Below are 15,322 nucleotides of genomic sequence, written 5' to 3' on the forward strand. Positions count from 1 at the left end.
CAATATTTTGAGAAGTTTCTTCATTGTTTTGAGATGGGCAACTAGGTAATTTTTTTCGTGATAATTTCTCAATAAAGGGCTAAGGATTTCAGCTTCAGTAAAATACAAGGCTATCACAACTTGAAAGAAGAAAAACGTTGGCCAAACCAACTGTTTGTATTTTTTGGTAGGCCCACATCGTGATAGGCCTAATGTCCCCTTAGTTTGAATTAATAATGTCAAGCTTTCGATTCCATAGAGACCTTACTATATCCTACTAAGTTTTTAATGGCTACCTTTTATTGTGCTATATTGCCATCTTCTGGTATAAGGGGCAGACTACATCTAAAAATATTACAAAGAAGAAGATATAGGCCTTATCAAGACTGCATTAAGTGTTTACTAGTGTCATCACCTTTCCTATTCTACATGCAAACCTTGTTTGAAGCAGCATGTTGGAGGTTTGGTCTAAAACTAGAGTAACCTACCCGAGAAGCATGCAAAAACATTTCACACCAACAGCCTTTTTAACTTTTATCAGTTAGCACTGATAAAGTTTGCTACCATGCTGACTGGGGTCTTTTGGCGATATTGCAAGCGATGTCTGCTATGAAGTCTTTTTTGTCATGTTCGCTCTGTGTTCGGACTGCAACAACAAAACTGCACAAGTGCAGCGCCTAGACGGTTAGTGCAAACGACAGTCCACATGACCATAGGCCTACCATAAAGGCATTCCTACAGCCGCTATTTGGAAGCATGAAGCCATCAATACCAGACTCCCTGATCTTTGAATATGATACCAAAAGTACTTCCACATAAAAACCCTCCTGTAAAAGGGGCAAATTAATTATACTCATAGTCATTACTAGTTTTTGTCAGTTGCTTATAATGCAACTACATAGACCTAGACCATTAATATCAGAATCAGAATCAGATTTTATTGGCCAAGTTTGAACAAATTTGACTTGGTAAACTGACTCTCAATGTGCTTACACAAAATATACATTACAACCCAATACAAAAACAAACAGTGCAGGAGTATACGCAGGAGCTGTGAATTGTTACAACAATAGTTCAAAGAAGAAGTGGAGAGTGCCAGAAGTGCAGGGATAAATATATACGCTACAGTGGATCAATATATATGTTACTATGGGTTAGTTGTTCAATAGTGAGACGGCGAGGGGGAAGAAACAGTTTTTGTGTCTGGAGCTTTTTGTGAACAGTGATCTATAGCGCCTACCAGAGGGGAGGCGTTTGAATAGTTTGTGTCCGGGGTGTGAGGGGTCTGCAGTGATTTTTCCTGCCCATTTCCTGACTCTGGCGGTGTACAGGTCTTGGATGGTGGGCAGGTTGGCACCGATGATCTTTCCAGCAGACCTGACTGTCCGTTGGAGTCTGTTCTTGTCCAGTTTGGTGGCCGATCCAAACCAGACAGTTATTGAAGTGCACAGAACAGACTCTATAACTGCCGTGTAGAACATGATCAGCAGCTCCTGAGGCAGGTTGTACTTCCTAAGCTGGCGCAAGAAGTACATCCTCTGCTGGGCCTTCTTGATGATGGTGTTGATGTTGGGTTCCCACTTCAGGTTCCTGGAGATAGTGGATCCCAGAAACTTGAAGGATTCTACAGCCAACACAGTACTGTTGAGTATGGTGAGGGTGGGCAGTGCTGGGGGGCTCCTCCTGAAGTCCACTGTCATCTCCACGTTTCTAAGCTTTTTCAGCTCTAGGTTGTTGCGATCGCACCACAGGGCCAGCTGTTCAACCTCCTGCCTATATGCAGACTCATCATCATCACGGATGAGGCCGATGACTGATGTGTCTGCAAATTTAAGGAGTTTAACAGATGGGTCTCCTGAGGTGCAGTCGCTAGTGTAGAGTGAGAAGAGCAGTGGGGAGAGCATGCATCCCTGAGGTGCACCAGTGCTGACTGACTGGGTGCTGGATGTAGTTTCATCCAGCATCACCTGCTGCTTCCTGTCTATCAGGAGGAAGTTTGTGATCCACTGACAGGTGGAGGCGGGCACAGTGAGCTGGGTGAGTTTGGTGAGGAGGACTTCTGGGATGATGGTGTTGAACGCTGAGCTGAAGTCGGCAAACAGCATCCTTGCATAGGTCCCTAATATGATTATCAGATTACCATAGGCCATTGTTGACCGATAGATTTCTAGGACTAGGCTATTATGTATACGTAAAATCATATTAAATGTATGCATGGTAGCCTATCTTTTAGTGTATAAAGAAAACGACAACAATAACAAGAACAAACAAACACAAAACAATGTAGGCTGTTCATTCAATCGTTCAGGTCGACACCCAAGCCTTCAATATAATGGCTTAAGCAGATTTCCAAATCCCTTATCAGGTAGGCCTAAGCGGGGTGTCGACGTCATATTCTTGGGAGTCTAGTATTGATGGCTTGATGCTTCCACATAGCGGCTGTAGGAATCTTATTTCTCTCCATTTTACGCTTTCATAACGAGGATGGCTACTCTACGGTTCACCTGTGCAGGTAAGCCTGCGTAATTTACCGCAAACATAACAAACTGACGTTGTATTGTTTTAATTAGATTCGGCCTCAGACTTGTCCCCATAGTTCGAGCTAAGCATAAACACTAACCTCCTAGACACGCTCTCAGCCTTCTGCGATGCCGTAACGTTTTTATTGGTCGATTTATTTCACAGTGATCTTTTTAGCCATAACGTCGGTGTCAGCATACGTCGAAATGCTTGATGATAAGTAAGTTACATTCAGAATTAAAACTACTTTTGTCTGTTGGCCTTCACACATAAACACTTGAATAAATTGGCTAATTGTTTGGACCTTGATCTCTTTTACACGTTTTCTGAATCAAATTTCTTCAGGTTTAAGGAGACTAGAAAAAAAGAACTGTGGCTAGTGCAGGTAAGCTTGATGTAACCCACTCATTGTCGTTCCCTGTGACACATGCAGTAGCTTAAATTGGATTGATGTGAGTATATTCACATGTCTGTTGTATTATGCCCTGTAGTTCTACGCTCCTTGGTGTGAATTCTGTAAGAACTTTACGCCAGTATGGTACGAAGTAGGAGCAGAACTGAGGAGTATGGGTTCTGATGTGAACGTGGGCATGATGGACTGCACCGCACACACTAGTAAGTATCACATTAACCTTGTATCGAGCTGGGTATTTAAAAGAGGTTATCATCATGGTGTCATTGCTGGTTGCCTATGGTGCATCTTAAACTGAGAAACATTAGTCAAAGAAATATAGCATACTTATTCAAACTAGCCACTCAGCCATGTGTTTTACTTCGTACCATTTTGGTAAACCAGGTTAGGCTTCAGCTTTGAATGCAGGTCAGACTTAGCCATCATCTAATAGGATTACTCTACGTTGTAAACCTTCACATGGGTGGTTAAAGCTGTGCATTTAAACCTATGGCGGTTACATGCAAACCAGATGGTCGTGATAGTTATTATACCCCCCCTCAGGGAGACTTTTATGGCTGGCATTTCTTGGAAAAAGAGACAATTTCCACTGTCTGGCTTCTCTGCAGACCTATGTTTGTCCCAACTGCAAATCCTGGAGACTATTTTTATTTCTTAGTGTGTCAGTAGGATTCAGTGCTGAGCGTTCTTCTTATCTTTTTATATTGATATGTCGACGTCATTTTGATGTTTGTAGATTAAATACTTATTTTGTTATGAATTAGTTATGTAAGTCTGTTGTCCCATCATATCCCCATTAAAAATATAGTTTACTGCTAATGTGCTGAGGATTAATTCATTCAGATGTTGTTTACTGTGTTTTGTATTGTTTACCTCTTCAATGTTCCATTAAATTACCCCCCCTAGCTACACTTTAAAATCTGTAAAATATTTGTTTTCCAACAGGTGTTTCCTCTGAATTGAGAATCACTGGGTATCTTACGATTAAACTGTGAGTGTTTATATCAATCAGTTTTTTTCTGTATAAGATACATTGAGAAGTTTGACTTGTATAGGAATAGATCAGCATTACTGCTTTGGATGTATTCGAATTCTTTCTTAATTCCACAAAAATAGGTTTAAGGGTGAGAAGGTCTTCCATTACAATGGACCCAGAAGGAAGGATTACATCGTTGAATTTGCAAACAGAGTGTCGGGGTATGGATATACTCAAATATTCTCTCTTTATATACTGCTATATTCCCCTCTACTGTATATACTTTACAGTGAATGTATTTGTTTGACAGCCGACATACACTACACTTTCTAGCCACAATACCGTGATGCATAACTGTTAAAGATTTTAATGAGACTATTTGCTTTTAATAACTAGACCTGTTGTCCGGGCACTTCAAAATCAGAAGATGTTTCAACATGTCATGAGCCACAATGATATTCTCTTTGTCTACATCGGAGGCGCGTCACCACTTAAGGTGCACAGTGAACATGTCTTAACCTCTTTATTTGCAGTTGTTATCAGTCTAAATCATTAAAAAGAGGTATGTTGGAGGAATGTCTTCTATCGTTTTTGGCAAGTACCCGTATAATAAGCGGCGCGTCGGGGTGTTGTTCGCCCCGTCGGGAATTATTTTTGTAGAATGACCTCCGGACAATACATTATCCCTTACTTAACACTATATAATCCAATCATTTTTGCAGAATTCTGGTCATTATAGGGAGGGGGTTGTATCTGTTTTGTACATCTTGGGAAAAGAGAGAGTGCTGTGTAATGCCTGAAGTCACATTAGGAGTAGAGTACAGTTTATGTTACTTGATACATGTATAAGTGTTATCTTGCGCTAAAGTGGAATTCTACTATCACAGGAAAAGTATGTGAAGATGGCCTCTGAGCTCATTGTATACCTCTCCTTCTACTCCGCCTTTGAGAATGTTTTACCTAAGGTGAGTCTAGCATCCTCCCAGTTATTATATATATATTTATATATGTACACACACATACACATATACACACACATCTGTCTATCTTCATCTTCCTGTCTGTCAGTCTCTCTCTCTCTCTCTGTTTATATCTATAAACATGTGTATACACACACACATATACAGTACGTCTTCTTTCACCGTTCATGAGGTTTTGTTTGCCTACAATAGGCAGTGACACTTCAAGTGGTTCCGTCAATTGTCGTATTCAAAGAAGGAACTTTCTTCACATATGATGGTATGTCTTTCTTTGTTATTTGGTTAATATCTAACCCTCTACATCAGAGAAATAAAAGAATACTCAGTGGCCCAGAAGGAGGAGTTGCACTGAATGGCTTGACATAATGTTGCTCTTTGATCTTAAAAGTCATTTTTTTTTTTTTTTACAGAGGCTGAGCACATTGTGCTCAGGGCTCGTTAAAATACAGTAAAGCTAGCTTTGTTGTCCCTTTTGTCAGTCAGTGTCAGACATGGCCTTGAGGCTGCTGTCCCATTATAGATATGGTTATAAGAAAACTGCAAAATAGTATAACTTCCATGCTGCCTCAAATGAATCCCCTGTTCCCCCGTCTATGTAGACTTTGTGCAAGAAGAGTTACTGTATATCACAGAAGTCCTCCTTGAAATGGATACAGAATATCTCCATTATATCTAGAATATCCAGTTATAGTAATCAAAGAGGCAAAATATTAAAGGAAGTGGTGGGTACTGAAAATGGCAGGACAGAACCCTCCTGGTTGTTCATCCTAGACTTAATCCTGAGTTTCTGGATGGTGCTCTTCAAAACTAGAATGCCTCATGCATTTGCTTTTATGCTCTTGCCAAGATGCTTCAGTATGTCTTATGTCCTAGTAATAACAGAGCAGAGTAGCGATGCTGGAACGAAAGGGCAAACTAGCCTTTGGTGTTGCTCAGAGCAAACATGGCTATGAGGATACCAAAACAAATATGTGACGCTCATGCATAATTGAGCCTTACATGGCATTGGAAATTCACAGACACTTTAAAAAATATTCACAAATATTTTATTTGAACCCTTGGGAAGTGTTTAATATTTAGACATGTTTGGAGCTTATTTGCAGCTGTCTGTGTCATTCAGACATGAAGTGCATAAGTTGCAGGACATGTTGGACATCATGTTTCTGAGTGCCCGCATTGCACAGAGGAGATAAACATACTCAACAACTACAAATGGTTGCAAGATTAAAATGTCTTTCTAGGTTGAATATCAGTGTCGCTGTAACCGTGTCTCCAGCAATCAGCTGAATCTGCTTGTGGCTATATAAGATGACAAAAAACTTGCCATCCAACATAACTTAAATTTCTTTCACAGTCCACCCTTTAGATTTTGCACTGGTATAAGGGTTTAGGATAGGTTGAATAGAAGAACGACCCCCTCTTATTCTCCTTTCTTCTTCGTTATCTAACTTTATACCCGCAGAAAGCCAGCATGGTGACCTCACCACATGGGTGAACAGGGAGCGTTTTCCTACGTACATCAAGCTTGAATCCTACACACTATATGCAATGGGAGATTCAGGTCTGTAAATCACATCTATCCAAAACAAAATAATTATGCCTATACATACATAAAATATCAAATAGAGTAATGCATAGAGGACTTTCACCAAAAGGTGTCAGGTCATGGGGCCTGTGTAATAACTGTATGTCACTGTCCTGATTCTCTTTTGCTTGGCTTTTCCCTTTAACAGGAAAACTTGTGGCGATGGCTATTGAAGAAGAGAAAAATCCCTCTGCGGATAGCATTCGGTTGGTAAAAAAGAAAGACTTAAAAAAGATAACCATTGGATTTATCTCTGTTTGTTCAAGCCTAGTCTAGATCACACATAATTCTTAAATGCTGGAAAATCTTTCACTTAATTCAGTTTGAAGGCCCTAATTGAGACAGCAGCAACGGAACACAAAGACCATTTCAGCAGGTGAGAGGTCATTTATTTAAGTTCTTGTAAGACCTGAGTATTTGAGGGACTGTCTGCAATTCTATTTCAGGTACTTGTTTTGTCAAATTCAGCGAAGTGTTCCCCACGGCCTCCTAGCTATCTGTTCAGTGTGTGTTAATAAAAGGAAAGGGTGTTTGTAGACAGTCCCAGCTATGTACATGGGAAACAAACTTAGTGGCTCAGACGATCCATTTAATGAATCCAGCCAATCATCACATTGCTTCAGAAACACGGAAGTGAGGGGTGTAATTTGATTGGCTTTTGAACTGAAATATCAGCAACCTTTCACCAGAATGGCGGACTGCATCTTTAACGTTGTTCTCAGGTCTGGTACATATTGATCCCTAGGTTGTGGAAGTGTCCTCAGCACACACATGCACGCACGCACGCACGCACGCACGCACGCACGCACGCACGCACGCACGCACGCACGCACGCACACACACACACACACACACACACACACACACACACACACAGGGCAGAGAGTGCTTTCTGAACTGATAACTAAAACAGAACTAATGACAGAATGCCTGTATTGGTGTGCAACCATGACAGGACATTTTTAATCAATGCATCCAAATGGCTGATTCTTTAACAACATTTCTGTTTTGAATAGTTTTATCTAATAGTTATTGAATAGTTTTATCATTGCACACTTAGTATACACGGTCCTGTGACTGATTTCACAAACAGCCTATATGAGGAGGACTGAAGGATTCCCACTGGTTATTGAGTATGTGTAATAGTGTGTAGCTTTTCATGGTCAGAAAGTGTGAGGTTGGGACTAATACCTTCCTACCTAGGGAACAATGATAAGAAAGAGTTTTTGGCAGTCTGAATACAGTATTAATGTAAAATGTCACTGTATCAACAACACCGATAATTTGACGATTTGATGATTACAAATACTATGGTAAATACATCTTCTGTTCACTTTTATGTGTATTTTGTGTATTTGTCTGTAGTGATTTTATAGTCTTTATGACACTCAATGCTTTTCCCTTTTTTCTTCTTTACCAGTGCCTACCAGTTTGGCCACATGGAAGAAAACAGCTACATAAATGGCTTAGTTATGAGGTGAGCAAAATGTTCAGGGTCCACTGTAGAGCTGACATTTTAAACGTACACATTTTGGAAAAATGTAAAATAAGACGTTTGTGAATCCAACCAGGCAGGTATGTGATGCATCACTCTATAACACGATTTTGAAAAAGATATTAGATATAGGAACACACACATACAGTACACACACACACACACACACACACCACACACACACACACACACACACACACACACTATATAAATAATTCAAAGTACACTGCTCACATTGCTGGTTGGTTGGATTTGTTGCTTAAATAAATACATTTTAATAATAAAAATACATTTTCTCCAGATATAGCAATGGAAGGTTATGCCTTTTTATCAGCATTAAAATCAATAAATGGGTCCAGTAGCCCGATTGGCTGCCTGTGTAATGCTGCACTATGCAGCAGAGATTGACCTGATCCAATATTTCTTCTCATCAGTGAAGTGAAGGCACCCTGCATCCTAGTGCTAAACCTTACCAATGATGGATACTATATGCCCAAGAAACCAGTGCAGAGCATACAGGATTTGGTTTTATTCCTAAATGGTATCCAGGAGGGGAAGGTTCAGGTATGCGAGATTTATGATTTATCCAGCTATCTGCCACCTGCCTTATGTGGTATAATGTTTTTCGTCGACAACATGCCTTTTACTGTGTTGTAACATCATTGTCCTGAGATGAACTGTGAGTCATCTCTTGTTGGAGAGGATGAAGTAGCTATTGGCTCCTCCTGCTCACACAGGAATGCCAGAGAGGAGAATGAAGTGAGAAATTAGACAGAAAATGCATACTTGGATGCAATCTAGAGACCTACTGTATCCCTTGATTTATAATAAGAGATAGTATGAGAGTACAACTTGTTGTTTGACTTGAATTACGCCAAGTTGACGTGAAACTCTATGTTACTGAGTCATGGTGGTTCTTCTTTGTTCAGCTACGTGGAGGAAATGGAATTGTGCAGCGCATCAAGCGAGCTGCTTACTCTGCAAAGGTAAACCTGAAGATTATTTGTGATGTTTCTACACCATTTGGGTGGAGATGAGGAGGGAAAAAAAACAGCTGCCGTGTGTGTTTTTCACAGAGTATGTACTCTGAGTGTGTAATAGCTGGCCCAAATCGTACATCGACAAATGCAAGGACATGCAGTGCTGCCATATCATAACTCCAATCCATTTCAGTTAACATATTTCATTGCCCTAATTCTTGGCTTTTGACAGTTAGGCTGGTGTAGTTACTCAACCTAAATGTGTGACTGAATTATTTTAAATCCCTTTATTCGTTGTCTGTCTACTGTAGGCCATGTTTGAAGCTGCACCAGCCTGGTGTTGCTGCATTGTTGGAGTGCCTGTGGGAATCGTTGGCATGATAATATATGCCACATGCAGCGTCGTGCCAGTGGACAGTGATGAAGACGAGGATTCAGAGCAGAAAGGAGAGAAGGCCATTGCACCCGGAGAAAAGAAGAAGAAGAATTCGGCTTCTAAGAAGGAGGATTAGCTCACATCACTGGCCCCTGTCAAGAGAATGTGTGGATGGAATGACAAAATGCAATGATATGCATATGCAAAAAATCTGCCTAAGATCTGAGTGTTTGATTGTTTTATAGAATTAAAAAAAAAATATTGCTGACCTCCATTTCTTTGTTTACTTCCAAAACTGCGTGATTGAAGTTTTGTGAAACATGTAGGAACACCTGGGGTGGCATTGATGTCCAACACAAGCCAACTAAATATAACCACCAGAACAGAGATCATTGTGCAGACCAGAAATTGTTGTATAGAAAGGAAATATTAGAATCAAATATACTGGAACATAAAGGTGATGGTATTGATTAAGCGTTTAAAGGGTCTATTTTATGTCCATGTTTTTTTTAGGTCGGTTTGTTTCAACTGCATTTCAGTAAAACTGGCTTTGAAGAGCCTGTTTTTGAAAGAACATTTCTGATGTAGTACAGAGATTTGGCATTAATTTGTGCCAAAAATGAATAATCATTGAATAATAATCTGAATGTTACATTCAATGTTAGTGCATTATTGTTAATTGTCCTGAAGATTACTTGGTTTTATACGGGTTGTGCTTGTGTATTGGAGTGTTATTCCACTGAAAAAAACATTGTGCAACAACATAATCGCGCCAAGGCATTTGGTACTTATTAACTCCGTGAAGTCCTATTTGTGCCAGTGAAATATTTGGTCAGTGAAGAACAGTACAGTTACAAGACTAGACTAGGCTAACAACAACACCATAAATAAGTCGACATTGCATTCGACCCCCGTCCTGCTCTCTCTCACTCATTGTCTCTCCATTCATTCCTGTATGATTAAATTTGATTAGTACAGTTTTCTTATGACTAAGAGGGCGGGATTTTGATCCATCTCCTGAGGGGCTTGAGCTGCTTGTGGGAAAAAAGTTTTCACTTGATCATGAGCATTACACAAATCGAACTTTGTTATTACTTCCCCGCTACTCGGAAGTGGATCTAAAGCGATGGGTTGAAAGAAGATGAGTCTTCTGAAAATTGAACAATGAAGTAGCCTAACTGATAACTGAGACGGGTCCTCTCTGTCTCTAGTAAAGAAAGTGAACTTTCGTATTGAATCTCTGGCTGTAGGATTAGAATTTAAAAGAGCGTGAATAAAACTTTATTCAAGCCACCCGGACCGCGATGGACGAAAAACGAAATGTTCTTAAATACGGGACTGGGATCGCATTTGGACCAGGCTATTCACAAAAGACGGTTTAAGGATTTGAACTGCGTGGACTGATTTGGATTCTCTTGTATCCTAAATCATCCGTGACATCCCAACTTCAAAACACATGTTCGAAAGGCAATGGTATAACTCTTTGTTTACTTCTGGCACAGAACTATGCTTTATTATGGTGGAAAACACATTGACTTCTACCAATGAGGCATATTAAACTATATCTAATTAAGCTACATTGCTGCATTTGAAATAACAGTGAAAATGACATGCGACCATTCAGGACAAGAACACGTGAATCAGCTGAGACAGCAAACAGTGGATGTGAAAATGTTTAAATTGTAGAACACTCCTCTTAATGTTCAGCAAGCTCAAGGAAAGTGTTGGTGGATATAAACCTTCTCTTTCTGATGACAATTTGCCACTGAGACTCTAGAAAAAGGGGAGGGGAATAAACTGGGGAGAAAAAAAATCACATCTGGAATTTGGATAATGGCAGCAGAGTGCACTGGGCGGTGTGTAATTCTGCTCTGTCTCTTGGCAGTTGGGCTTGCCTTCTCTGGCATTTACAATGTCTCAGACAAAAAGTTGCTTTTCAGCGAGAACATGGATCGGCTGAAACCTCTGACGGACAATACCACCACAGAACCCTGGAAGCTTATGTCCACTAACCTTCATCCAAACCTCTTCTTTGACCAGGTTGAGCTTAGGTCACTGAAAAAGAAGCTGAAAGCCACGCACAGGCATATTTTCAAAGTGATTCAAAATGCTGTTGATACCATGCTTTCCAACTCTGCTATGTTCCTGCCGCCTGAAAACCACGAGGAATTTGGCAGCAAATGGAATGAGATCTATGGGAACAACTTGCCCCCACTTGCACTCTACTGTCTGCTCTGTCCAGACGATTCAGCTGCCTCACAGTTCTTGGTGAAATATATGGACAGAATGACAGAGTACCCTGACTGGATGGTGACTAACGCACCCAATGATGAGGTTCCCATGGCCCATTCTCTCACTGGTTTTGCTACAGCGTATGATTTCATCTACACCTATTTGGACACAAAGCGACGTGTGCGCTACCTGAAGAAAATCCGTACTGCTACAAAAGATCTCTATGAGGTGTCTAAACACAGGGGATGGGGAAAACAGTTCCTCCAGAACCACCAGACCACCAATATCATGGCAATCCTCATTGGTGCTCTTGTTGTGGGGCAACACAGTGATCCAGAGACTATGATTTGGAAGCAGGTGGTGGTGAACTACATGGAGAAAACCATGTTCCTTTTGAACCACGTTGTGGACGGGTCTTTAGATGAGGGGGTTGCATACGGGAGTTACACAGCAAAGTCAATCACGCAGTATGTTTTCCTTGCACAGCGCCACTTTCAAATTGACAACACACAAAACCATTGGCTGCGGGCACACTTCTGGTTTTACTACGCCACTCTTCTACCAGGATTCCAAAGGACGGTGGGCATTGCAGACTCTAATTACAACTGGTTCTATGGACCTGAGAGTCAGCTGGTGTTCTTGGATGCTTTTGTACTCCAAAACGGCATGGGAAACTGGCTCGCACAACAAGTCAGGAAGCACAGGCCTAAGGATGGACCAATGGTGCATTCGGCAGCTCAGAGGTGGGCAACCTTACACACAGAGTTTATCTGGTTCAATGGTGAGAATGAGCCACAACCCCCACCAGGCTTTGGCAAAGCAGCAATGCACATATTCTCAAACTGGGGTGTGGTGACATATGGGGCAGGGTTGCCCTACAGAGAGGGGAACACGTTTGTCTCCTTCAAATCTGGGAAACTAGGGGGCAGGGCTGTGTATGACATAGTCCACGCTAAACCGTACTCCTGGGTTGATGGCTGGACTAATTTCAACCCAGGCCACGAGCATCCAGACCAGAATTCCTTCACATTTGCTCCCAATGGCCAGGTGTTCATTTCAGAGGCGCTGTACGGACCCAAGAACAGTTACCTGAACAACGTTCTAGTGTTTTCTCCCTCTCCCACAAGCCAGTGCAATCAGCCGTGGGAAGGACAGCTGGGAGAGTGTGGGAAGTGGTTATACTGGGGAGAAAAGGAGGTAGGGAGCACTGCAGGAGAGGTGGTAGCTGCTTCTTCTCACCAGGACACCCTGTTTGTCAGCGGGGAGGCCGTGTCAGCCTACTCCTCTGCCATGAAGCTGAAGAGTGTCTACCGTGCCCTGGTGCTGCTCAACTCACAAACTCTGCTGGTCTTGGACCACGTGGAGAAACAGAAAGATTCACCTCTGAATGCCCTCAGTGCCTTCTTTCATAACTTGGACATCGATTTTAAGTATGTGCCTTACAGAGCCTTTGAGAAGTACAGTGGCGCTCTGATGGATGTGTGGGATGCACATTATAAAATATTTTGGCTGAATAGTGAAGGTAATAGTCCTGTTGCCAGGATACAAGAAGCAGAACAAGTTGCTGAGTTTAAGAAGCGGTACACTCAGTTCATAAATGTGACTTTTCCCATGGCAAATTCAGTCAGCAGAATTGCGTACCTGATGCACGGGCCTTATGTTAAAGTCTCCAGCTTCAGGTTTATTGACAATAGCAAAGATGGGGTCAGATTATCTCTCAAAATGAATGACACAGAAACAATTGTGTCGATTGCCACAAACCATCAAGATATTGGGGCCAGATTTAATTATTTGGGTTTTAGTGGCTTTGCTAAAGCAGAAAACAGCCATCAAATAATATATTTTGGTCAGGGAATTCAAACTGCAGTCAATGACAATGAATCCTACTCTGAATCTCATGCAAGATGGGTCGTTGCCACAATTGTGGGATTAATGCTCTTTATAGCCATAGTATATTTCAGGAGAAAAAGAACGTTGAACATATCCTTACACTGGCTCATGCGTTACACTTTAATTGTCGTTGTCCTCTTCTGGCTGCTTGAGTTTCTTGTCCTCTCTTATGGCTGCACTCAGTTCATATGCGGCACAAAATGGAACCGGATCACAGAGGATCTCACTGACACAGACTCAGTGTCTCTTTCGCCCCAGTTTGTAAGCACGCTGCCATTCACTATCATTACATCCCTGCCAGGCTCAGGGGCTGAGATCCTCGAGCAGCTTTTCTCCAACAGCTCTGACTACGTGTACATCAGAATCTCCCCGGCCCACCTGGACGTGCCAAAGACAGAGTACAAGTTTGACTCTTTCGTGGATGCTTGTGAATGGTCCCAAACGGAGGCCCAGAGAGGACAATTCAAAGCGATCCAGGGCTGGTTTCACTCGGTGGTGCTCAACGTCAGGTTACACCTGCAGAACGTCCAGCCGCATCTCAGCAGTGAGAACACCGGAAACAAGTTCACCAAAAAGCCAAAAGGGAAGAAAGTTGGAAGAAAGCCACTGGCACAGCAGAGAGGCAGAAAGAAAGCCACCGCAAGGAATTCTGGCTACACCAGGGAGCTGCGGCAGCATGTAGCTACGTATCGAAACGCCAAGCCAGTGCTGAACCTGGCTAGTGGGGGCTGGTCTCTCAAAGTGCCTTTCATTCAGGAGGTGATCGGGCCCTCGTTACGGGCAATATATGTGGTACGAGATCCACGCGCATGGATTTATATGATGCTGTACAGCAGTACACCAAGCCTGTACAGCCGTAAAAATGTTAAGAAACATCTTTCTGCTCTCTCTCTGGTGAGGGGCAATGACGGCGGTGCCGGTGGTGGTGGACAGGGGTGCACAAAGCTCAGCGCTGAGTTCCAGGCTGTGATGCAGCTGCTTTCACTGGCAGAACCAGAACCAGTGAAGCTCCTGGCACAGGTGTGGCTAGCCCACACCGCCGCGACAGTCAGGATCAACCAAGACGTGCCCACAGACAACTTCATGCGAGTGAAGTTTGAGGACATAGTGAGTTTCCCAGAGGACACCGCTGGGAAGATACAGTCATTTCTTGGGGTGCCTGTTTCCCCGGCTGCCTTGAACCAGCTGATATATAGCACCTCCACCAACCTGTACAGTCTGATGTATGAGGGAGACATATCTCCAGCCAGCATCAATATATGGAAGGAGAGCATGAACTACAATGATATAAAAACCATCGAGGATATGTGTTGGCCCGTTATGCAGAAAATAGGTTATGAGAAATTCACAAGCTAGGGTTATCATAAACTCTTTAATGTTCTCTTTTGAAAACTGTGTTTGTTCAACTTATGGATGCACCTACACTTATGTACTCTAAATGTAATGTCAGACAGCATTAAAGATGTATATCATTTGCCATGGATGATATTTCGAATGCGTAATGTGTAATTTGCCATCCTTTGTTTACAGCTCCAGCACATGTAATGTAAAGAGCACATCAGTATGTATATCATCTCTGTCATGAAGAACTATTTCAGAGTTAGCACGTTTCAGTAAAACAACTAAGTGATTTAGCTGTGACACAGTAAACAAACAGTTTTCTAGGCATCGTGGAAATTTGAATCAGCTGTGAGTTTTGGAGTAGTAATACAATTAACTAGCTGTAATGCAGAGAACACAGTTTCCTCTGTTGCCCATAGCTCTTTTCTTCATAGAGAAAACTAATATTCTTAGGTCATTCATTTTCAAGCACCGTATACATATCATGAGTTAGCAAAACCACTTGTTTTTCAAATTTCATATAAAATTCAGTGTTGATGATCATATTAAATGTGAT

The 15,322-nt window shown here is 41.8% G+C and overlaps 2 protein-coding genes across 2 annotated transcripts; both read left to right on the top strand.

Annotated features, from left to right (window-relative positions):
- Window positions 1-2,463: 2,463 nt before the first annotated feature.
- Window positions 2,464-9,439, top strand: tmx3a (thioredoxin related transmembrane protein 3a; the record flags this gene model as incomplete). The annotated part of the gene is made up of 16 exons (XM_080837281.1): window positions 2,464-2,491; window positions 2,665-2,719; window positions 2,845-2,884; window positions 2,991-3,114; window positions 3,857-3,902; window positions 4,028-4,108; window positions 4,284-4,383; window positions 4,775-4,852; window positions 5,060-5,126; window positions 6,330-6,428; window positions 6,601-6,658; window positions 6,775-6,828; window positions 7,873-7,929; window positions 8,382-8,511; window positions 8,877-8,933; window positions 9,239-9,439. 16 exons carry the CDS (start codon window positions 2,464-2,466, stop codon window positions 9,437-9,439), a joined length of 1,275 nt encoding a protein of 424 aa, XP_080693407.1.
- Window positions 9,440-11,136: 1,697 nt separating this feature from the next.
- Window positions 11,137-14,906, top strand: dsela (dermatan sulfate epimerase like a; the record flags this gene model as incomplete). Its single annotated transcript, XM_080837260.1, has 1 exon — window positions 11,137-14,906. The coding sequence occupies one exon, from the start codon at window positions 11,137-11,139 to the stop codon at window positions 14,779-14,781; it is 3,645 nt and encodes a 1,214-aa protein (XP_080693386.1). The 3' UTR covers window positions 14,782-14,906.
- Between the last annotated feature and the right edge of the window lie 416 nt (window positions 14,907-15,322).

Source organism: Sprattus sprattus (assembly GCF_963457725.1).
Source record: "Sprattus sprattus genome assembly, chromosome: 4".
In the NCBI taxonomy this organism is placed as follows: Eukaryota; Metazoa; Chordata; class Actinopteri; order Clupeiformes; family Clupeidae; genus Sprattus; species Sprattus sprattus.